General features: G+C 37.7%; 1 protein-coding gene across 9 annotated transcripts in view; it reads right to left on the reverse strand.

The window, feature by feature from the left end:
- RGS12 (regulator of G protein signaling 12) overlaps positions 1 to 26,177 on the reverse strand; it is an 84,372-nt gene extending 58,195 nt beyond the window's left edge. For 4 of the 9 annotated variants that reach the window (XM_071556890.1, XM_071556888.1, XM_071556889.1 and 1 more), the window contains exons 1-2: positions 24,231 to 26,176; positions 9,798 to 9,917 (exon numbers count right to left, since the gene is read on the reverse strand). In XM_071556890.1, coding sequence (XP_071412991.1) covers positions 9,798 to 9,917; positions 24,231 to 26,087 — 1,977 coding nt within the window. In that variant the 5' untranslated portion in view covers positions 26,088 to 26,176. Of the gene's footprint in view, positions 1 to 124; positions 303 to 1,395; positions 1,626 to 8,812; positions 8,835 to 9,797; positions 9,918 to 24,230 lie in introns of those variants that run through there. The other 5 variants (XM_071556892.1, XM_071556891.1, XM_071556897.1 and 2 more) reach the window with 4 other exon arrangements.
- Positions 26,178 to 26,308: the final 131 nt, after the last annotated feature.

A 26,308-nucleotide genomic window follows, 5' to 3' on the forward strand; every position in this document is an offset into this window, starting at 1 on the left:
TTATTGAATCCTTAGAAGCAAAATTTATCATATTTCACTGCAAGATTTCTTAGCTCAGAAGACTACTCATTAAAACATATTCCTGTTTTCTGTTCGCTTTAGACAAACAAAACTTCATACTTACAGACACTTGACTATCAGTAAAAGTTTTCTCCATGTATAAATAGTTTAATATCTCATTGTTAAGAAACAGTCCCTCCAACTTTTATTATTATGCTCTTACTGAACACATATTTACTTCTTCCAGAGTCCAGTAAAAAAATGAGACTTCTCCCTCTATTGCCCTATCCACACCTCTCCTATTCTCCTCCCTCCCCAGCATGTTCTCCGCCCTCAAATTCTGGTTCTGTATCTTCTCATCAAAAGGACGGGCAGCTTTCAAAATGGTGTTTAGGCAGGTCCTGTGTAACAATAAAGCCTCTGTAAAGACAACAGCTCTGCTAAAGAATCTGCTAATGTAAAATACATTCAATAGGGGCCTAAAGACTGTCGTAAAGGTTTGTCTGAACTTGTTTAAGCATTGAGTCAACACCATTTTCTCATCCAAAGTATTCTCTTTTTTCATACATTCCCCTTTGATGAGTTTATTACCTGAATGAACCCAGCTCATCAATCCCTACTAAAAACACTTAAAATATAATCTAAAAATACTTTCTAAAAAATATTGTTAAAACTTGTAAGACTCACAGCAAATTTCTTGCAGTTTCTGGCATGTAGGTACGTGCCTCAGTATGATTACAATCATATGTATGCATATTGTGCAACCTATCTCATCCTACCAAAACGTTCTGTGTTCCTTTGAGTAAGCAGGGCATTGGCATTTACAAGGATCATGTTCCAAGTGAAACATTACTCTCATAATTTTCAATACCACACCTACTCTCCAGACAGACCAGCAATATCTGTGTGTTTTCAGACAGAAATGCATGCCCAACAATAATCCTTAACTCTTATCCTTCAGCAGTTCCTTGGTCCAGAGGGAAGTAGAGGATGGGCTTTTTACTGTATTTCAGAAGTACTTCGGAAATGTTTTGATGATTTAATATTGAATAAAAAGCAGTAGTTTATCTAGTAGAAGTTCCACAGGTGACTCAGGGTTTTTTTTTACTTTTTAAGTTTTACAGGACTTACGAATGCATAAGGACAGTGAAAATTAGATGGTGCCAAGTCCTAGCCAAAATCCCAGCAGTTTAAGCAGAGAAACAGAGCCAGAAACAATTCACAGATAGCTACAGTGCTATCATTTTTGCTGTATATATTCTGTGATTACACTCTAGAAATACCAATTCAGTTCATTCAATAAAGCTTTAAATCATTTCCTAACAATAACCAGGTCTCATAGAGCAAAAATCCCTCCTTCCCCCCATTAGCCTGCGACATGACAAAAAGACATACCGGGTAACAGGAAGAGCAGCCGAGGGAGGGCAGGGCCGGAGAGGCACGAAACCAGTCGCCCAGTTCCTCATTCCCACCCAGGAACTGCATGGGCAGCGTGTTTGGCAGCAGCAGCTCTCAGCAGGGAAGCGGCTGGAGCCCCCTCCCACAGAAAGCTGCAGCCGCAGCACCAGGGAATGCTCCCAGCGCCCTGGGCAGCGCCCCAGCGCCAGCAGATACTACAGCCAGAGAGCCCTTTCCTTTACAAACAAGCTTACACCAAGTGAAAGGTAACAGAGCTTCCTGTGCCAAGGGTACACCCACAGCATCCCAGCCAAGGGGAAGCGATGTCCACCCTCAAGTCTCCAAACATCATCAGTTCCAGCAAGGGTTTATCAAACCCAGCATTATGTTTCCAGCAGTGCCCACATACAGAAGCATACAAATGAGCAGCACAGGGCAACATATAGGACATGTCCATGATTACATTCTCCCAGACTCCAGGTATTTTTAGTTCAGGAGATTTCCTGAACCTGGCATGGCTTGTCTCCTTAATAATCCCCAGTGGCTCTCTTTTCCAAATACTTGCCTACTTTCCCTCCAGGACATGCAAATTTCTTGCATCCACAGCACTCAGTGGTGAGGCATCCCACAGACCGACTCACCTCCTACATGAACAATCGTGTTCTCCTGCTTGTTTTGCTCCTGGCTCCAGCTACCTCTAATTAATGGTGCCGACTTCTTGTCCCGAAGCAGAGTGAGCAGTCAATCCCAGCGCCTTCTTCTAAGTCACCCACGACTTTGCACTATTTTTTAAACCTTTCTGAACCTTTTCTTCTTCTAATATATGAGAACATTTTAAAATAAAGAGACCAGATATGAAGAAACCACAGATGTACATAATGGAATCATCTATTCCTTCCCTAATAATTCATAATACAGGATTTTGCTTCATTGCTACTGCACTGAGCTAATTTTTCCATGCCACTCTTACAACTCAAAGACCTCAGTTCTGAGAAGAAACACTCAGCTGAGAGACATATATATATAATTTGATATATAAGGCTATTTTGCCTCATTTGCATTTCTTTGCATTTATCTGCATACATTTTCATCTGCCATTTTGTTGTCCAGTCATTCAGTCTTATAAAAGCAGCCTGCTACCATCTTCAGAGACTGCTCTTGTCCTTATTACCTGGAGTAACTTCATCTCACTGCTTCCTTTCTTGGGAGGAGCCTTAAAAAGATGCCCTTCAATCAACAAATGTAATACACAAAACTGAGGCAAGGGTCAGCCTTAGCAGAAAATAATTCTGCATTAGAACCAGACCCCAGTGCACTAAAGCTGTTATTTTGCCTTAATGTCATGTGCTTTATGAATTAGATCCAGAAGAGGGAAGTTTCAGTTCAGAGAAGCAAGCCCAATTTTAAAATAAGGTACCAAAGGTTCAGGAGAAAGACCACCCCAATAGATTGCCCCTCGAGCAAGAGTGTCATTTGTGTGAGCATTGACTGTTTCATCACTGCTCAAGGAAACCAGAACCAAAAGGAGAGAGCCAAAACCAAAGTCTGATACCTTATATTGCTGAATTAAGGAACGTGACCCCTCTGCAGCTTCATGTGGTTACTTTAACTTGCTCTCCCTGGCTGATCCTTGTAGTTCCACAAACATGACAGCATCAGAGGTGTTGACACCACATGAATTCACCTGTGTCCATTTAATCACACACCTTAACGATGGTGGTACTGACTACTACTAGAACTTTTATTTATGCAGAATACAAGTTCATATCTAGTCCCTGAAAGCATATATTGTTGTCTCTGATTTTGTGACAAAAATGGGCTTGTGTAGGAGAGCCCAGCCCAGAGGCAGTAAGGCTTGGACAGCAATTGAGTGGCAGGGTCAAACAATGTACTGATTCCTTCCTCAGGAGAAATTTCTCCATACAGTGCCAACTGCCATCGCACATATGGAGACCGAACTCCCTAAGGAATCCATACTGGTAACACTGCTGGGTGCTTCTCAACCACCAAAGCATGGGATGAGCACTGTTGTGATGAGCGCTGCCATATGCACCTCACAAAGAAAGCAGAGATGAGATCCAGCTCTCTGCACATTCTCTGACTACTCTGCTTTTCACATGCAAATTTACATGGCATATTTCTCCAGAATCTGAAGTAAAGAAAATAACCCAAATGCAGGAGAAAACACAAAGCAGTAAAATTACTAAAGGATGGTAATTTTACCAATTACAGTAACAGAAAATAAATCCCATTATTCTCAGTATCTGGGGAAAAAATCAGACTGTTTAACATTCTGGATTGTATCTAGAAATACGAACTCATAATAAAGAGGTTACATACAATTGTACTCATCTGTTGACTAACCCATCTTTGTCAGATACTTTACAAACCAGTGCGAGGAGCGCCAGAGCTTTCCATGAAAAAGTCTATAAACATAAACTTAAGAGCAGATAGTGACAATCTTAAAAATTACAGCATAGTATAAAATACCAGCAAAAGCTTGACAGTAGTGCCAGTGCACAAACTGCAAAGAAAAATAAAACATATACTGCTAGCATGATGTTTCCTTCTTCAGAGAATAATAATAGATGTAACTGAAGTACCTGATAAGATCCCACATGCCAAAGTAAAAGCCTGAAAGTGATCCTCCAGATTATGCTGGACAGTCTGAAATTCTTAATAGAGCACTCTAGAGAACCACATGTGAAACCAAATGATGCTGTTGAATGTCATTAAGACATACTGAGAATGATGACAGCAAAGAAAAACTATCTAATGGATAATGAGATGATGGTAATGAGAATGAGATGATGATAAACTCTGGCTGTATTTGTACTAGTCAAATAAACAGCACCGTAAGTATTGTGTAGTTCCAAAGACAGCTGGTGCTTTCTGGCTGTGCCACCAAGCTCTCCCAACCTCCTCTCCATCAAGCTGGTTGTATCCAAACTGGCTGCTGGGCACAATGATGTTAGCTAGTAAGGCCACCTTCCAAAGCACATCCAGAATCATTTGTATTGAGCAAATACATTAGTTGGCCCAAGATGAAACCACATAAATGACAACTCTAACTGTATGACGATACAAACATTGCAATTCTCTGCCTGCCCCCGTGTCCTGGCAGTGTTTCACTCACCAGCACAGGTGTGTAGCCACTGTGCAGCCCAGCAGGTAAACAACTCCAGCCAGGAGTCTGAACAGAGCAGTAGAATGCCTGGGAGAAACCATGGGATGCTTTCAAAGTCTTACTGATCACCTACATGACCACGTATGCTACAGTAATTCAAGGCGAAGAAATCGCTGTGTAATGTCATGACTAACTTACACTATTTAAAGCTTTATGTCACAGTTCAGTGAGAGGGTTTGAGCTGCAAGAGACTGTGGAATCACTGAGCACACATCTTATGCTTTGCACTGTTTCCAAAGCTGACCCCTGGTGCCAGCAAAGGGAAAAGAGAAACAAGAACTGAGGATGGAGGCACAAATCCATGCGGCTTCCAAAACAGCAGTGTCAGGAGCTGATCTCTGTAAATGCTCAGACTGTGGAATATCTGTATATGAGACTGGATTAACCCTTTACAAACTCTATTATTAGCATGCTACAAGCACACGTCTACCTTTTACATACAGAAATGGAGATTTTCTCAAGCACGTACCATTATTTCACAACTGGCCTTTCCCCCACCTTGATGAAGGCTGACAGCAAAACTGTCCATTGGTTAGTTAGATCTTAGATAGGACAAAACAGTGCCAAAGATGCAATAGTTAATGGTGGTTCACAGTGGAATATGTGTATACTGACAGCCCATGGCATGTTATCATAGCTTCAAAAACTGGATGAAATCCAAGGCAAAAATACACATTCTTTTCAAATTTTAAATTCACTATTATAAGCTGAGAATGAAGAGGCCTCTTGATTTAAATCACGTGGTTATACTGGCCATTGTGGCATTGTGGCCCTGATGCTGATGTGAGAATGTCAGTAAAGTAACCTCTGCAGAAACAGTTAATACTTTTTATTAGATTATCTGACAGGGTGGGAAAAGTTTGGGGCATGTTTAGCTCTTCTTGTCGGATTTTCCCAGTATACTAGTTGGTCTAATATAAGCTGTTATCTCCCTGTGTAAGCTTTGTCTGATTATTTAAATCATTCAACCAAAGACAGGTATCCACTTAAAAACTCCTTGTTGAGTCAAATGAGCATTTAGGGGGTTTTGCCACCTACAGATGCCAAAGCTGATATCCAGCAGAGACATGTCATTCATTAGTATAAAAACCTCATATCAAAGAGATGTGCTGTATGCTTTCAATTAGTAGATAAAATGCAAAAAAAAAAAAATTGATTCAATGGCATTAACAAAACAGGGGGAAAAAAAGCATCATTATCTATAATAACACCTAATAATACTACATTATTAATGGTTATAATTAAGATGGAACATTCTAACAGAAGTTCTCACACTGACTTTCAAAAGGAATACATGATACATTCCAACTTTGAAAATATAACTAAACTCTAGAAATTTGATACAACAAATGTTCTTTTTCATATAGGATATAGCGTTAAGGTTTCCAAAACAGGACAAGAACAAGAAGAAAAACTGCAACAGCCACCTTTTTTTGTCCTGATATTTGATTTAATTTTAAAAAGATCTCTACAGTAAAGGATTATTGAACAATACTCAAAGAGCCTGACATTTGTTTTCTTAAGAGATTATATCTCTCATTACACTACTCTGTCCTATTTTTAACCACAGAGAAATAAAAGTACAAGTACCAAAATGATTTTCAGGAAAAAACAGCTTTGAATGTTCTCCTTGGCGAGAAGGAACCTATATTTGTTGACTTAATACTGCAAGGTTCCCACATTTTTATAGACTTCAAGAAAACTGAAAATATCAATGGAACATTGATACAGTTGAAAGTGTTATGGAATCTGTTTCCAAAACTGTTTATGAGTAAAAGAATGTTTAATGTAAATTTTTACATGGGTAGTGTTCTACTCTCTGCAGTCTCACAGAGTCACCCTTAATGTGTTTATAAATCTATAAACAGCTTTGCTGGGGCAGCTTTGTGCAAGAGGAAGAGAGCAGTGGCATTTACCTACTACAGGAAAGAAAAGCAGGAAGAAAGACCATGCCCTCTCATTAATTCAAATACTAAATAATTATAAGGTCCCTTTAGCTTAACTTACACCTTGAAAATATGAACCAGAAAATATGCGAGAAAGTAAAATTGGTGCAAAGCATAGAATTTTAACATGGTTGTTAATGGACACTTTTGTAACAACAAATTATTCAGAGAGGAAAATTCATTGGTACATAAAAGAGAAATCTGTTCTTAACAAAACCAGATTTCTTCTAATTCAATAAAGAAAAAATTCTAAATACATTTCTTGTGCAAACAACAGAACTAAGGCATATACTAGACATGCTCATTTTCTGAATTCAGTTCCAACTTACAGGATAATCATAATCAGCCCTGGTGTGAACAAGCACAGTTTCCACAATTCAGAAATAAGATTATGTATTTTCTGTTTTGTGAGACATTCTTCCTTCAACAGTTGTACCCCAACTGCACCATTAGTCTTGCACTCTCAAACTATTTCGATTCCTGAAGATTTAGAATAATCTTGAATACAGGTTCTATTGGTAAAAACAGCAGAGGTTAATCCTACAACGTTGTCTATTTTCTTCCATGTAAAATACAGCTTCTGCATGTGAGAGGAAAATGCTTAAGGAGGGGGCAACTATATAATTAATTATTCTAACCTTATACAAATACTGGCTGTGCATGTATAGCCAGCTGCAATCTAACAATTTAAAAGAAAGAGTGAAATGTTCTCTTGCAATCATGTTTTTGTTTATTAAAATACCTATAAATATCCTGTATTCTTGGACAGATTTTAAAAAATAAATAAATAAGAGATTTCAGAGAAATCTCGCCACCTTCTGGCAGCAGACAGCAACACTGAGGGCTCGGATTTCACACATGGCAGTTCAAAGACAGAATCAGCAACTTCATTCTTCAACAAAAAGATCTAAATACAACATTCTTCAGACCTATAAGCAGTGAAGAGTGTTCAGCAAATGCCCATTAAAAAAACTACATGGAACCTACTTACACTGCTCCATTTAGAAGATTAAGTTGGATGCCAGCAGGAATCAAACTCACAGAGAAGCACATGAACTCTAAAAATTCATGTTTGAATTAGTACCTTATCCATTCTGCTAATTGGGAAGAACACAAAAGCAAGCAAGTAGCCTATACAATATGTTCATGGTCATTATTCCAAAGGTGGAGTCTCTAAGAATTTCCTGGTATTGTTATTTCGTCTTCCAGCAACTCTAAATAGATGGCCTGAAATAAACTAAACATGCACTAACAACACTTAGTGTGAGAGTACTTGGGACAAGTGCTGCAGTAGCAATGCTAAAGTTTGAACCAAAATTAAAACACCTCAACACTATATTACTTTGACTTATGAAGTTTTTGAAATTCTTCTCTGGGATGCTGTTTCTCCTGGTGGTTGGGGTATCATTGTCTTATGGCACACAGAGCAAAAAAAGAGATTTCTAAGTGGAAAGAACTAATTGGCAGAGATCAGTCCACACCCAAATAGCTACATGTAGTAAGGGCATTCATCCAAACAGGTTTTAGTACAGATCATTCCTTAGTTCAACTCATACTGGGACCCAGAATGTAAGTTTCTCTATCCAAATTAACTGCTGTAACAATTAGGACATTGGGATACAGACAGATTCTTAATCTCTCCTGTTGGTGCTACTCAATTTACATACACTAATGAATACCAACTAAGACATAATGAGAGGAAAATGGACTTTTTAGGCCAGTAACTATGACATCTTCCTGAAATTAACGGAAAGTCCCAAGTCCCTATTTTAATGAATACTTATGCAATGTAAAACAGCTCCAACAATAGAAATTAAATTTTATTCTTGGTGTTTAAAACACTCAAAATATGGGATGTGCACATAAACTTGTATGGAATTCCAATGTGGAACAATGTGAAACGAACTGTTTTTCCTGTTGCATGTGAATTACTAGCACTAGACTCTTTGGTATTCTGAGAAGATCCTCTCTTACTGCAACCAGAAATTCTGTCAAAACTGGTAATATATAGAAGCAAGCTTTTTCAATTTACAAGAATCACCATTTTCTGATTAAGAAAGAAGTAGCTGGATGGTTCCCAGACCCTTTTATCCAAAGGATCTTGCTATGTTTGTTTAAGTTATGCACTTACTGTATTAAAGTCATGAGTGCAAAGAAATGAAAAAGTATTCTCCATGACTAGAAAAAAAAAAGCAAGACACTTCAAAAGCTTCAGACAAGATAGACCACAATAAAAAATGTACATTAAGACAGCTGAGAAATAAGTAATTATAGTTCCTACCTGCATTCCCTAAGAACACCAGAAGCTCCTCCATATATTCTGCTCCCTAAAAATCCAGTGCACTGAGCTCCCTGCTCCTTTAGTTCAGAGTCAGTGAAATGCTGTTCTTCCTACATTTTCCATCAGCAGGAAACTCAGTGTCTCCTTTCCTCCTCCCATCTCAAATGCTTTTTAAACACCCCCTTCCCATGTAGAGGACTCGGTGTGCCACATTCTCTCCCGTGATGAAGAGCCGTATAATGTGTATTCCATGGCTCCTATGCCAAGAGCTCTGCACATATTTTTGTTTCTCCCCAGCCACCAACCTTCTTCCAGATAAGCATGATAAAGAGGTAAGGGAAAAGTCTTTACATTCACCTCCAAATCACGATGAGTTGGGGATTCCTGAGGAGGCATGGTAGAAAGGAAGATAAAATGAAGCCATATTCCTACAGGTGGTCCCTACAGCAGAGCAGGAGGATGGCTTTTCATTCCTTATTTTCACCAAAATCAATATGGTTTGGTCACTGAGGCCCAGGCATCAGCCAGTGTTATACCAGAAGTGAAATAGCATTATATTGCACTTAAAAAGACCCAGGGTATTATGGATTCCCTTTTCTCAACTGCTGTCAAAATTCATCAGCTGAATGAAAAACAGAATATGCTGAACATTTAATTCTTTTATATATAATGATATATTTATTTCTAGGATATTACGAACATTTTGATAAGCAAAACTGCATTGTTTTGCTTTACACAGAACCAACTGTGATAGGAAAAATTAAGTCAAAATTCCCCACAGAAAGACTGGCCACTGACGGCATCATTGTAACCTATTAAAGAAATATTGAAAAAGACAGGTTGATATGTGGAATCTCTAGTCTCCTCAGAAAAATGTCACATGATTAGTAGCTTTATTACACTGATACATTACTTACTTCAAGCAATGATCAGCATTATCTACTGTAAGCTCTCCAAGACTTATTTCTAAGTGAAAGTTATTTACCTCAAGGTCATCCAGAGAGCGAGTAATACTAAATCTCTTAGATCTTCCAAATGATCTTCGAGCAGAAGAACGCGGGGGAGGAGCCTGATTTAATCCCACTGAGTGTCCAAATTTTGCACCCTAAACAAAACAGACAACACATATTATTATTTGACTTCTATAATATTTGCACACTGCTGATCATAGTGACACTATCAGAATTTTAAGGAGAATGGATTTGCAAATCTGTAACAGGACCACAATTGCAACACAAGTTGGTGACTTGCACCTGTAGAATCAAATCACATATTGAAATCCATAAATCCAATAAAGTTGACTTTTCCAGTCTCAAGTCAAGTATTTTAAACAGTCAGCATTAAGTTACCACATAAACATCAGTTAGGTTGCTAAAGTATACACATTCAACATGACAATATTAAAAGAAAGACAATCCCAGCTCTTCACTGTCTTAACTGGAAACTATTTACAATTACAAAATATTTGGGTTTTCTGTAGAAAATTACCATCCTAGAAATGATCTCGCACAGCTTCTGTTGGAATCTTTTTCCACATTTTCAAAAATCTTACTTTCACTACTTTTTTTTTTAAACCTTGCTACTGTGAAGTCCAACTTTTTAAATCACGAAGTATCAAATGCAGGAAATTTTGTTCTGAGGAAAGAGACTTTCTCACCTGGATGTTCCATTACTAGAACTGGTGTTTCAGGAATTAAATCCAATGGTTTGCTCTTGCCCAGATAATCATACTCTTTCTTTTTAAAAAGTCACCAGATGTCAGTTAAGCTACTCAGCTTGTACATATCAAGTTTATGCCAAACAGCAAAGTGTAAGCTTAAACTAAAATTAGGCACGCAGTCAGTGACTGGTGCTAAGCAGATGTACATAAACTCACTACATTATGAAAACTTGTGACTATGTGCCTGAAATTTTGGATTCCTTTCACTGTAACATTCAATGTGGGAAAAATTCCCCCGTCTCTACTGATGCTTTTTTGCTTTAAAAAAATAAAAGACGTTAAATCAGAGTAAAATTTCTTCTGCTTCATTTCAGCATCTTTCTTCATCCTAATAAGCTTAAAACTATATTCATTAGTACTTTTATAACTGCTTATTTGGCAGATTTGTAATATTTATTAAATTTTCGATTTGTGTTCATTTCTTCCTTTGGAGAAGTTTCTGTGTTTTGAATTCTGAAATATTTTGGCATCCCTTTGATCACTCATTGGAAAGTCTATACACATCACATTAATTAAAAGAACAACCACAAATTTCACATCCTTGTAATCTCATGCTAACAACCACTTATAGAAAGCAGAGAAAGGCAGGAGTACTACACAGCCTCCTTGCTGCAACAAAAGATATCCAACAGAAGATGTTGGCCTTTTTGCTAATTCCCATGGAGACAACACTATCCCGTAGCAACTGGGCTTAGACCATCACTGGTATTCACAACGGTTTCTGTTTACAAGCTCATAGAAATGTCAAGACATAACACAACATACAGGAATCGGAATCCAAAGTATGTAGCAGAGCTCATCCCTTCAACAGGCATGAGAGTCCAACTTCATTCAGCATTAAAAGTGGTCCATTTCTCTACGAAATCTCTTTCCCTCCCAATTCTCAATTTACGCAGGGTGGTGGGTTTTTTTATTGGCTGAGAAGAAAATTGGGCAGGTTCTGCCAAAGAAAACTGGAAATCTGTGAACTGGAGATCAGTTTCTAAGGTTTTTAAGAGGACATTAAAAGTATACTATAAACAAGCTGAGATGGCTTTTGCTAAAATGATCAGCTAAATGTGAAAACAGGAAAGGTGCTCTCTGTAAACGTTCACAGGTAGCACCCACTGGAATGAGGACAGTTCCTCAAAAAAGCAGGAACTTTTAAAATCATCTGTTCATCCAGGCAGGTACTGCTGAGGTGCCTCATACCTTAAGTCACGCCAGTCTTTCCTAAGGACAAAGCTTATGTGATTCCTAAACATAAAGCTTATGCCTAATGTGCAGTAATCTGTCACACAGTGAACTTCAGATTAAACTGCCTAAACTGAGCAGTATCCACTACAATGGCTGTACAACCTATCAGACAGTAACACAGCTCCTCCTGGATGAATATTTCTGTTAAAACCACGTGAATACATGTGTAAGACTACTGGGTTTCACCACTAGTCAAGTATGACCATGCTAGTTCTGCAATTTTTAAATTTTTAATCTAAGAATTAGTGATGAAACTCTCAGACTACAAACAGCTCAGCAAATCAATGACATCATTAGTGTGAGTACAACTGGTATTTCAAAACCAATAAAATCGTTACACTGAATTCTTCTTAATGGTCCTTCATGTGTTTCTCAAGAGGAGAAGCATCCCTCAGAGAACTTTGTATTTCATAAAAGAAAACTGGTGAAAGGAAAAAAAGAAAAATCCTATCAATAGAAGGCCTATCTCTTTTGAATAAGGAATACATTTTCACTCTTCATTCTATATCATCCAAAAAAGGAAAATAAACTGTCCAGTATATGTTTAAATAGTAGAGACTGCCATGTACGATTCTGGGAGATTAAGACAAGAACCTGGAGAACATACACTCAAAAAATTTTAAACAGTAGCATTACAAATTGAAGGAAGAGGAACAAACTGCCTAAAGACAAAGCTAATTAGGTTCTTCTGAGAAGCAGACTCTAGATAAGATTAATTATCACCAGATGCCCCATTTTGGAAGGAAATGGTGCTTACCTATTTGTGGTCAAAAGCATGACAAAGAGAAAGAGGGAGAGAGGACAAAAACCACTTGCAAATTATGTGGTAATAAAAAAGACTAAGTAAATTACTATCCAATCAAAGGTTTTATTTATGTTTTTTTACATTCTTACACAAAACTCACTACTGAATCCTGGATGGAACAGTAAAGATAAGAACAGGGAAGGGCGAGGGGGGAATAAAAGAGAGACCCTGAGAATAAAACAGTGCTTAAGCAATGATTACAAAATATAAAATTTCACTGAGCTAACCATTTCTTCAACCCATCTGGATAACAACTGCAATTAAGAAAACGTTTTCAACTGACAAAAGTCTCTTCCTTGCTCTGAAGAATCAAATTAATAATCTAGGAAATTAAGGAAGGCATTACTGGAAAAAAAAATAATTCGCAAGTATTTAATTTCCTGGGAAGTTTCCTTTCCATCTTTTCTTGACTCTGTTCCAGCCATTCAGGCTGTGAAGACAGGCCTCCTTCTGCAGATCAATTAAAAAAATTGCTGTGCATACACACATGCACACAAATAAAGAAAGAATCACGTAGCTTGAGCAAATAGCACCATTTTGGCAAATGGTTTTCATGGGACTCTGAAGAGCTGGAAATAAAAGCATCCATGACTTGAAGAGAAAACAGCCATTGAAACTAGAATGTCCTAATCAGCACAGCTAAAGAAATCTGCAGTATTTGAGCCAAGAGAGTTTGCTAGTGCAGGGACTGATACCAGTCTGTTAACCATAAAGAAATTATCATACCTCTAAAAGCCTCTAATACACTATTAAACAGATATTAAAAACACTAAATGAACTAAAAACAATTCAGAACAATACACTGGATGACCCACAAAATGCCCAGGTTGGATGAGCTTTAAGTAACCTGACCTAGTGAAAGGTGTCCCTGCCCATGGCACGAGCGTTGGAACTGGATGATTTTTAAGGTCCTTTCCAACCCAAACTGTTCTATGAAAAAGATGCTGTTTCATTCTCTGTTGGCTGCCAAACAAAAACACTGAAATTTGCCACGTGAACATTAGGCCACAGAGTTGGTTTTTCTTTTAAATACAGATTGCCCTACATCTGTTTATTACCCTACCTTAAAGATTCTCTTCCACAAACACTGTGTTGTTAAATCTGTAAAAGAAAACTAAAAGTATCCAGATAGTCAAGGAAATCTAAGCAATCTTATCACGGAACTAAATTAGAACCTAAAGTCCACCTGACACTTCACTAAGTGTCTTCATTTTAGGAATTTCAGTAATCCAGAAGTCAAGAGAAAGGCACAGAAACTCATGAAAACAAGTTGCTTAGTGAAAAGCATGTGCTACAGCAACACATCCTCTCCTATTTGCAATACAGACACTTACAACCCTATTACTACTATCATGGGGAAATTATAGAAGAACACATCTCTAAAAGCCTTTATACTGTTATAATTTGGCAGACAGAGAGGAAAAACAACAAAGGATTAAAGGAATTAAAGCATTGATGCTCTAAAAAAATTTTTTTCTACTCTTATAGAAAGGTAAAAATTATGAACTAGCATGGACTGAGATACCAGTTAAACATATAATCATAAGAGAAAATGAACAATGAAGAGGGCCTGTGACATTTATTTTTTTAAATATATGACTAGAAAGGCACAGAAATTCTTTTCTTTTGGCTAACAGGAAATGGTAAGTGCAAGTAAAGTCCTCAGAAATAACCATCAATCACTGACCAAACTATAGCCTTTCTTTCCCTTTAAATACTTTTTTTTAAATTTAATGTTTCACCTGCTTATTTGGTATATGGATGAGCTACCTCATCATCTACTTGACAAGAAAAGCATTGAAAACAAGTCACCAGAGGAGGGCTGATATAGCAGCAGTCTATTAATGTGTCCAAGTGATAACAGTTTCTGTCTGATAACAAGAAAGGTGTACAAGAAAAGTACAAATGGGAAAGTGGAAAATGTTGTACTTGGTGTATTAGCAAGACAGAGGGAGTGAAGAATCACGACTCACGTCAGACTGCAAACGGACGGACAGAAAGTACAAAAATGATCCAATATAAGGAGACTTGCAGAACTGTAATTATTTAAAGATATAAAGAAAAAGGATGGGCTCTTAAAAGCCCCTGTAATTGGTAAACAAGTCAGGCAGTAGTTCCATGTAAGATTTTCAGCAGCTTTGCTCGGTTAGAGATTTGGCAGGTACCTCTGAGCTCTCACACAAGCTCAGAAATTGCAGCAGGCTGTGCCCTCACCTGCACCAACAACAAACTATGGTTCACAAAATGAAATAATCCTGTTTCTAAGGCAGATCCACAGACAGCCATCTCAATACAACTGATGACAGCCACTGTAACTCTGGCCTGAGTGCGACAGGAGCTCTTCTAGGATGGTCCTACCAAAGAAACGCAACGTGAGCCAATGTGATACTCTAACCTGGAGCCCAAGTGCACAGACACAATTGATGAAACCTAATCAATTATTCAGAACCCAAAGAAAGAAAACCCCTGTAGAAAACAGCTTCAATTAGCTCAAAGAAATTCCCAGCTGTAGCATGAGCTGTATCATGCTTTCATACTCAAGCAAATGCACTTATTGAGTGTTAGAACTTTGTAACAAACTGTCATAGGTAACAACCTGAAATTTCCATTTTGTACCAAATAGTCTTTGTGTCTCTCTACAGTTCTTGTCTGGGTATTACTAATAAATATCTGGATATTAGCAATCAAACAGTGGGATTCCTCTCCTCTGGTGCAAGTTTTAAAGCTGAAGGTATAGGAAGGGGGCAGTGAGAAGAGAACACTGGCAGCTCTCAGAGCACAAGAGGCAAAGGAAGGGGGAGATTTTTGTTCGGAGTTCAGGCATCCCTGACAACAACGAAATACAGTGAGCTGGCAGCAGCAATCCAGAAAGGGGCACCAAGGAGAACGAAAAACTGTGAGGCTTTAGGCCAGCTTCTAGCAAATTAAATGCTTTCATCAAAACACATTACAGTTTGTGATCTTGAGAGGAAACTAAATGGGCTAAATCTTATGGGACAGATATTTTGGCTGCTATATGGAAGAGCAGCAAGAAGGAAAGGTAAAATATAAGAAGGAAAGCTAATCTAAAAAGTAAAAAAACCACTAACAAGCCTGATCATCTACATTTACAAAGTATGCTTTCACAACAAAAGGTAATCTCACAATATTTTTAAATCTTTGACAAAAAAATTGTAAGAAAGTAACTGAATGTCATGAACAAAGTTTTAAGAGCTCAAAGACAAATATATTATTACAGGTATATGCTCATTTTGATAGAAAATGTTTCTCCTCCTGTTCAGGTGGAACAAGCATACTATCCTCTCTCCTGACCATTTAAGAGTATACAAAAGAATCACAGACATGCTAGAGTGGTCACAGAACTGCTTGCTGGATGGATTAGAAAAGGTCACCACAACAACAGTTTGAGGAGTTTTATACAATCTATCTAAATCATATTTGCAACAGAAACAACCAACAGCTGGCCATCCTACTCCAGAGAGACAACTCCCTAGGTAACATCTCCCTATACTAAAAGGTCCAATGAATTAGATTTTTAACAAAAACTCTATGAGTTTATGAGCATCTGTACAAGAGTCAATTGAGTACTGATTTCTGCTAAATTGCCTCTAAATAGCACATAACAAAAGGAGGATGCTTGTGAAAAAAAGAAAAAGAAAAACCACCATTTAAAATGCCTCAATTTAAGGAGCTCAACTAATATAGAATTCAGTACAGTCTATGTGTCACAGAGCTTAATCATACTAACTATAAAATCACCAAATTTTAATCTGTCCTACTTCTATTTCCAGCTACTGAAGCTTCTAAAAACTTCCATTGTTTTTAGGTTTGACTGTATGACTTTGTATGGTAAAGTGCACAACAGTTTGGAACCCAGATAAGTTGATCATATAATCTGAAACTTCTGCAGACATTCAAAACTTGCCAAACTTAATCTTGGCTGTCAAGCAGCAGAAGGGTCAGTCTGGACTGGCAGTTCACCTTTACAAAAAACGCAGACTTAAGACTTTAGAAAATTCCTCATTTAGACCTTTCTGAAAAGGAATGGGAAACTGGGGTGCTACAGTAGTGACAATATAGTCAGTGCACAAAATCTCAAAAAATAGTGAAAGGATCATTAAAAAAAAAAAAGTAGATGATGCAAATATTATTCTGTCATCAATATTAGTTTCAAATCCTGCTCTGGACTACGTGGCTTTATCTGCCCCTCTTGTCCACCACCATTCACACACAGAATCACAGACTATTGTGAGATGGAAAGGACCCACAAGGATCACCAAATTCAGCTCTTAAGTCAATGACCCACACAGGGGATTGAACCCATGACCTTGGTATTGTTACAACCAAGTTTTAACCAACTGAGCTAAGCAGCCACTCTCTTGCCTAAGGGTCCTGTTAGCTGAGCAACTGCCCCACTGCAGCAGAGCAGAGCAGAATGCAGGCCATGACCCCCCTTTGCCACTCAGCAGCATCACCAGTTCCCCACCCAAAATGGACACTGAAACTCACAGGACTTGGCAAATGAGGGTCTGTGGGGCCTGAGAACAGGATGGATTGAAGTATAGTATATATTGGGTTAGGGACTCTAGTATCCTGAAAGAGATAAAGGAATCTGGGAGGGAACTGGGAAGAGCACTGGCTGTGGTCCAGACTGTGGACCATAACAGGAACAGGAGTAAAACCTGGGGTATGTGCTGGGGGCTCCATGGCTATGGACAAACCACAATGAATTAACACCCTTGAGGCTGCCCCGCACTGCTGCCGTCATCTTGGACAGACATCACCTCACAGAGGTGGATTAAGTGTCAGAGGGTTAATTTAAAAAGGTCTAGAATGATTCAAATTTCACTGTCAGCTTCTCCACAGGCTTAAATTACACTGCAAATCCCAGAATGGTTTTGTGTTTGGGTTGTTATTTTGGTGTGGGTTTGTTTTTTTTTGGGGGGGGGGTGAGGCTGGAGGACACCAGTAGGGCAAAGAATTCAAATGCTATTATTCACCATTACTGGTCAATAAATTTGATCACTTTTAAGAATACTTCTTTACTAATCCAGTGATAATGACACTTTTCACTGCCTTCTAACCATTAGTGGCATTTTGAGTGGCAGGTTGGCCCATAATGCAACCAAGATTGATGTAAAATTTCATGTAAGATCTCTATGCACTTTGGGAAGACATAGAAAAGAGACTGTCCTGTCATGCTGAACATCCAAGTACAGCAAATTTATTGCTTGTCTCCCATACGAAGGATACTAGGCATAAAACAGACAATCTACACTTCAGTACTATCCTAAACCCTTTTCAAGAAAAAAAAACCCAAAAATGTTGATGCTATTACTGTAGATTAAATAGTAAGATCATTCTCTCAATATAACTAGATAATAGTGTCTTGTTTGAATTGGAAGCCTGTTAGTTGAAAATTGCAGAGGAACAATAAGACTTTAGTACACTAGGGGGAAAACATGGAGAAAATCATCTTGAACATTAGGTAGGAAACACTAAATCAGTATAGGCCAATAATGAGCAGCAATCAAAATTCTGACCAGGAACCATCAGAAAAGCAAAGAAAATCAAGGAATAAGATTTATGAATAAATTGCCTGCCCACACTTTTTTAAAACTGCTTATAGCTCTGGTCAACCCATCTCCAAAGTAGTATTAGAGTAACCAGTTATATTACAGTTATGAAAAAACTGTTGGATGGGAGAAAACTAAGCTGATTTCTGACTGGAAAGTAAGTTATTAGTGGCTAAGCTTTAAAACAAAATAAAATCATCATGAGAAAACAGAGAGTAAGATTGCTAGCATTTCTCCTGACAAATATTAGCAGGTATGAAATGAAACTATATGGAATATACAATTATGTGGTGTTCCACACTATTAAACTGCAGAATGTACAAATCAAGTGATAACAGGAATGTCAAAAGTACCACTGCAGGTAAGTTTTAGCAATTCCATATTTATTTTTGTTAAAAATATTTATTCCCTATGGATCTATTTCTTCTCCAGTGAAGAACTGGTATTTTACAGCTCCTTTTCTTCTCTAAATCTACTCAAATGCAAGGAATTCAGATCTATCCTTGTACAGACAATATAGTCTCTTATCTCAAAGCTTTTGTGTTTAAAATGTAAAAATTAAGCAATTTTTTATTATTTCAATTCATTTTGTGCTATTTACTCCATGCTGTTTTGTTTCTAGCACACAAATTACTTGTCCTTTTTATACACTTTAAAGATGCTAGAACTGACCATTTTTTGAAATCATTTTAGAAGACTGCAATACACATGAAAAGGCTGAATGAAATTACTAAACATATAATTGCTTTTCATTTTCTCATGGCAAAATGTGCCAGAAGACCTATTTCCTATAAACGCCTCTTTGCAGATTAATTCCCATTAGCACATTCTCAGACCAGTCCTGGTGTTTGCGATTTCAGTTGAGTTCTCTTTAAAGTATAACGGACATTCAAATCACACCAAGGCCTATAAATCCAAAGGATAACATTAAATTGTACTGCATAAGAATTGCAATCCAGCCGCCATTAATTCTGCTTTATAAACAGCTGTGGTAGAACAATTTAAGCTAGTGAGCAAAAAGAATTGTAAAGGAAAAGGAAAAAAACATGTAATTATGCAACAAAAAACAAACATGGGAACCACACAGCTTTGCCAACATTGTTTTTGCATCTGAAATATCTGCTTTGCAGTTGGCTTACCAACCAGTTACCAACATTAAAAAACTGCAAGTCTTGGATCTGGAGTAAATTATAATTTTTCACAAAAAAAAATTCATTTTTAACTTAACAGCACATCTTTTTCAGTAACACTTGCTTTGGAAACAAACACAACTCTGAAGTAGTTAAACTCATCAAAACAGAGAAACAGTAATATATAATAGTTACCCACAGTACTGCTTACCTCTTCTCTCTTTCACATTTTACATTTTTACAATATTTTCATTTCAGTAGCTTAAGTTATGAAGGTTACAAAGCAGTTGATAGACTTAATAGTTAAAGTCTATCAACTATATACATATATATACACACACACACACACATATATGTATACATATATGCAATACTCTTGTCCCATGAGTCTCAGGCAATAATTATCCATTTTGTCTTCCTCTAAGATCTACAAATATGATCCAGTTACAAATTCACACTTTCCTTTAGCACAAACAATAACGTGGTCAAGATAGAAGTCTTGCAACAAATGTGAAACAGAAAAGGGTTTCTAAAAATTAATACCCCAAATTTGTAAAAGATTTTTTAAAAGCATTTTAACAGATTTCTCATATTCCCTTGGAATAAACCTACCCAAATTCTAATTATCAGGCTCAATTGAAAAACCTCTTTTACTCTTCAGTTATATCCACTGCCACAATATCAAAACAAACTTTTTTTTTCTTTTTAAATGGTGAGAGGTCAATGCCTACAATTCTGTCCTCATGGAGAGAGAACTCAAAGACTAAACTGTTATTAAGCTTTCCAGTGGAAAAGGAGTATTTTCCCAGTAAAACTTAATTTAAAACAGTAATGGGTAGACATATTTTTGGCCAGGCACTAGCCTGAAAACAGAGAGTGAGAGTTTAACAAAATCAAACGCATTATATTAATTTAGTCTGCAGGGAAAGGAATGCTTCCCTGTCCAGCAATTTCTCAAGTCCCCTGCCAACCCCAACATCCCCTGATGTTTTCAGATTGCTTATGGTGCTTTTCATTTGCGTCACCCAAAAATCATGCACAGGAGTGAGGAGGTGAGCGACTGGAACTCAGCAGGATGCTGAAATGGGGGAAATGGCAACGCAGCAGCAAAGGCAGCACAGTGCAAGTGGAGTAACAAACAGAAAAGCAGGAATTATTCTATTCCCACTGAAACCACAACCACGCTTTTCATCTGTTAGTCTTATAGACCTCGCAAAACTGCACACCCCTACACAGCATCAGTCTTAGAGCCATTCAGAAGCTTCTTGGCACCAGAAATCTTCCTTGGTCATTCCCAGACTGAAAGGCACGTGGCCTTCCATGATCTGCCTTTACAGGGAATTTCAGCAACATCATCAGGCCTCCCACTCCCTACTTGTTTCAGTTTAAGACCTACAGAAGTCAAGAAGACCCCCAAAAAATTCTCATTAGATGCTTCAACAGAAATCTGTTCCTGTGACACTTAAGAAACACCAGAAATGTTAAGTTTAGTACAGGAAACAATTATAGAGGTGCACAGGGCCAGGGAGAGATACCTTGCAGTAAATCTGTCAGAAAGGTGGACCAGAACCAAAATTTTCTTGGTTTAGTTCTACTCTTCCCACATACAAAAATCATCTTAAAAGATAATACATATATATATATGTATATATATATATATATATACATATATATACAGCATCTGTGAAAGTATGAGTTCAGTAATTTCAGGTATTTACTTACAACATTTTAAAGCAAAACAAAAAAAACTAATGCTATTCTCTAGCAACCAAATTCGGCATTTTTAAATTTTTTTAACTATTCACACTTACATTGAATTTTAAAATGCTTCATAGCAGTGTAAAGAAACTATTTCAAAAGTGGGTTTGCTGATTGTTACAGAATTAATGACAATGCTACTTTTTGAGCTGAAAACATCATAACTAAAGGGAAAACAAAGCTCAGAAAATGCATTTACTTCCTTGTAACCTGAAGTCTGAAACACCAGACCTATTCCTACCCATAAGAAACACTTCCCAGGCCCAGTTCTGAAGGTGCAATTGTAAAGAGGTAAGTGCACTAACGCTTTCTCACATCTGCTCTTGTGTGCTGTATGAGTCACAAATGTTTTGTGAGTGCAGCTATAAAATCTGGAAATAGTTTATGCCCATCTTACCCCCCACTGGCATTGTATCCTACAATGTATTTTTCAGAATTACATGCTGTGACCATCACTGTTCAGCTGCACAGCAGTTCTGCTTGAGCAGAATTGCATCCAGCAGCTCATGCAATGAAAGCTCCAAGGAAGACAGTATCTAATATGGAAGTACAGAGTCCATCACAAAAATCTCCAGCTTTGGTGACCTTTTCTCCCTCTAGTGGCTTCCACACATTCCCACTCACAGGATATATTACCTTCAGTATTGATGTTAAAGGCAAAAATATGCCACCCTAATTAAAGCAATTTAAGGACTGCTCTGCCAGATGAAGCATTACAGTCAGTCACTAGGTTGTAAAAATATGAATATAATCCCACATGGCCACTCTATATACTTTATTCCATGACTGGAATGAGTCTGAGCATGCTGTGTAAAATAAGTCCCGAGCACTTAAGAAGGTCACAGGAAGGTGGGTACATGTAGTTTGCTCAGAACACAGGAACTAACACACCTGAATAATGGTTTGGAACAAGCAGCCTTACCTCTTCCCTTCACACACAGCAAAAAAAAAAGTCTGAATTTCTGAGTATCACCCTCTTATGAAAGTGAACTAGTGCTCTAAGATGCAAAACCAGGTTTTCCCTATTTTTGCAGTAGCTAAAGAAATACAGAGGTATGTTCACCAAAAATGACTATTTTCATTGAAGATTCAAGATGAGAACATTGTAGAACTTTGTCTCTATGCGTTAGTCTGAAAAACCTTCATGAGCTTTTTTCATCAGTTTCAACAGCCTTCAATAATAGTGAAAAACACTAAAATGCAAAAGAGGTTCTGTAGCCCTAATGAAGACACTAAATGCTAAATCCACACAGGAACATTTTAAATGTGTCTTGTAAACAAATTTGTTATTAATCAAAGAACAGAATGCCTATTTTATTAGCAAATAGATTGAAAAGGGAAGACAGATACTTAGTGTTGGTTTATACTGAGTGATGCAGTAGACGAAATATTATTACTCTTTATCAACATATAGAACTTCTTTCATTTTAAAGTGTAAAATTTTCTCTGATATCTTCATTAGTATATTCTCGACTTCCATAAAAGAAATGTTTCTGGAAAAAATCCAATCCACATTACTATCATGGACAACCCTGCAGACACAAAGTTGTTACAGAGACCCTGAAGGAATTTCAGCAGCATCCAAAGCAGCTGGTCCAGTTTCCAGAGAGCACTTGGGACCAATGTGTCTGCACCAGGTGCTGCCTATAAAGAAATCTTTTCCTTGGCCCATCAGCAACGAAATCATGTAGTCTTTAGGACAGTGGATAGAATTAATTCTTAGGTTGTTTTGGTGGGCAATATTTACAAATTTAGTGTTTCTCTTTGGATGTCTATTTGGTTTTTGAAAGTGTGAGTCACCTTATATTTGAGATCACTTGAAATTTAATACATTATTGTGGTCTGGAAAACATTGCTGCTTGTAGCAGTCACTTCACCTTAACAATACAGTAGTGTATAACTATTATATTACCAGTTTACTTTTTTCATTTGCAGCACAAAAAGCATACAAAAGAATATATGTGAAAGTTTTTGGCTTCACAGTGCAGAAAAAGCAATATAAAATAACTTCTCTTTTCACACAGAAACCAAAATGTTCTGAAGTTCTGCAGTCTAATCCCCAAAATGTCTATGACTGATTGTCACAGCATTGCAAAGGTTTTGTTTATAACATTATGAAACAACTAATGAATCTTTACTGTCCTCAACTTGAGCAGCAGTTGTGTATTTTTAACCAGGTGAAAAAAAACCCACATTTTTTCAAAACTATTTGGACAGTATGATGGACATTTGAAACAATCATATAAGCAAAACTTCTGTCACAGAACGACAAAGCTTCTTCAGGAGTAATTTGGAATATAAGGTTCTGTCTTTCCCTGGAGTCAGCAAAAGTTTCAGATACAACATTGCTACTAATGCTGTTAGTGTTGGACCAGTGACCTCCACACTTTACTGGAATCCCAGTTATCAACAACAGAAAGATTTGTATGTCACAAAGAGGACAGTATGTAATCATGTTTGATAGTTGGATACTCCTCCCACACCTTTTCTTTAAAATCTTCTCACTTTGTCTAATAGTAGACAAAACAAGTAGATGAAGCAGTAATTTGAAATGAAATTTGAACTACAGGCTTACTGGCACAATATTAGATCTGTGCCCTAACATTAATGAATAGTTTTGGATGTCAGTTTTCCACCTTGTACTGAGAGGTTTACTGGAGTCAATTTTGTTAATAAAATAGTCTTATACAGTTAAACATAAAAGTCTATAACCCAGGATTTTGACTAAGACTTAGACTATGCCTTTATAAAAATAGATAGATTAGATAAAATAACATTTGCAAGACAGTCTTCTACAAAAAGGAACCAGACTAAAGATCCAGACTGTTTCCATTCTTTTGCTGCTGGAGGTCAGAAGAAACTGCAGTTGCTGAATTGTCATGTTGCCTTTCATTGCAATGCCACTGCAACATTTGGAAACAATGAAAAGAGAAGAAATGTGAGAACGCCCTAACAGACAACACTTCAGCAGAAGTACAATTCCAGAGCTGCACTCAATTAAACAGGAATATGCAACCCCTGTACAAACCATAAAGAACTATATTATTTTCGTCATCCGAAATTTTGTAAATTATATAATACATGTTTAAATTTTATTATGCAAATATTATGGTGTAAAAGTACCATAGGCTGTTGGATTTGGGTGGTGAGGGGTTTTTGATATTTTTAGGAAACAGTGTAAACATATTCTTACCTTTTTATCTTCTTTAGATTTCCTAATACTGTGTGGAGGGCCAAATTTGTTCTGAATGCAAAACATCTTCTTAGACCATTCGTTTTTGTGAGATTTTAGCTGAGGTTGCCCAAAGCTGCCATCAACTCTGTATCTGTCAGCTGGAATCTTACTCATTGGTGGGGGGAGTGTTCCACAGTTAACACTCGACCAGCCATCCGTAGAATCCGTGTAGGACTCCTGGTCACTGGCATTTCCATGCTGCCATTCCTGTAAAACATGCACAGGCAACCACCTTTGATTGCCTGTGCCTGCAGCATTTTTCTTTGATGGGGGTACTGAATTTCGGGAGGAAACCAATGGCACTTCAATACGAGCAGCAGGACCTAAGTGTTTGCTTACATTTTGGGATTTATCATTCTGAATTATTTCTAAAGGAATGTTTCCCTCTTGTTCATGACAGAAGCCATTCCAATGGGAAGCAGGCTGACTTTGTCCCCTTCCTACTGGATTTTCCCATAGGCTGCTAGGAATGTGTTTACTTGGATTGGTCCCTAAATCAACCACCAGAACTCTATTATTCTTTTCTTCTTGGTTGAAATTTCCAATTCCACTGTCACTGTTGCTGCTTGTACTATTATTTTGATGAGCATCTACATCACCATCAAGAAAAGCCCTTGCACGCATTCCCTCAATCAGTTCCCCCATGTCCCTGTATAGGACAGAAATAAACTGCAGAACAGGTAGAGAGGATGTTGGAAACTCCAGACAGCCATTTGTATCTGGATCTGCTGTACATTCCAGTCCAAAACGTCTTGCTATACCCTGGTGAATTTTATGATGAAATAATTCAGGATCCACCATAAAAACATGGCAAGATGTCCTCAGAACCCCTTCATCTTCCTGAGCCAAGCTTGCATCATCATTTGTCTGCATTGTAACTAGTCCAAAGAATCTTCTGTCATCTGGGCAAACAGCACTGAATGCCAGTTTCTCTGCAGGATATTCTGCCACGACACCTGATTTGTCACTGCAGAGCTGAATACAGTCATGCATTATCTTCATCATCACCAGGGAGTGGATTTTTTGCTCTGCCCGCAGACGTCTCATGCAGCCACGAATAGCCTGCAAACTCTCATTTTCCAAATTCGAGGTTGTTGAAGGAAGTTCGATGGAGCCCAGGTAGCCCACAATCATGGCAACATTTAAAATGCTTGCATCCAACACAAAGTCTTCTGCACTCTCCAGTCCAAGTCTAAAAACTGAATCATCATTCAGGACTTTGGCTATTTCTTCCTTTGACAGTAGGTTTGGATTGCTTGCACTTTCATTGCCAGTGTCAAATTTAACAGCAGCAGAAACAGAAAATGATCTTTGTTTTGGTGCAGAATTATCTGAGGTACCAGCACAAAGAGAAGGATTCTCAAAGATCATGTTGAAAATGCCACCGGACTGCATTTCTTCAACAACTTTCTCTGCTCTGTTTATACCCAGAGCTTTAGAGTCAGGTTTGGGTTTCAGCCACCCCTTCCCATCATAAAAACCAACTTCTTCATCGCTTGAACAAGAATCTAGATGACTAATCCCTTCAGCAATGACCATGTGCAGGACTCCAGAACATTTTCCTATAAGTTTCACTACATCTTCATGAGAGGCTTTTTTCACATTAATTTCATTAACTGCAAATATCTGATCTCCTGCTTTAAGTCCAACGTAATCTGCAGGGCTTCCTTTCATCACACAACTAAGAACACAAGGAGCTTGTCCAGAAAGAGTAAACCCATAACCTGCTCTTCCTCTAGCAACTTCCACACTCCTTATCCGTGGAGGAGCATGCATGTTGAGCCGACGTTTGACCGTTTCCCCTGGTCTATACATTTTGGATTTTATTCCCGAAATAGAAAAACTTTTATTTAGTCCAGATTTTTGTCATGTTTCAAGAGTAACACGCCTTCATCTGATGAAGCCCTAAAGAAAGAAAGAAAAAAAGACATTTTAATTCTCAATCACATTTCAGGGTTTTCAGTACCCAGTATTCCCTTTACTGTTCAGAAATACTACTAGTGAACTCTACCAAAAACTATTGCTAGAGAATTAAC

The sequence above is a fragment of the Pithys albifrons genome, chromosome 5, assembly GCF_047495875.1.
Source record: "Pithys albifrons albifrons isolate INPA30051 chromosome 5, PitAlb_v1, whole genome shotgun sequence".
NCBI classification, from domain to species: domain Eukaryota; kingdom Metazoa; phylum Chordata; class Aves; order Passeriformes; family Thamnophilidae; genus Pithys; species Pithys albifrons.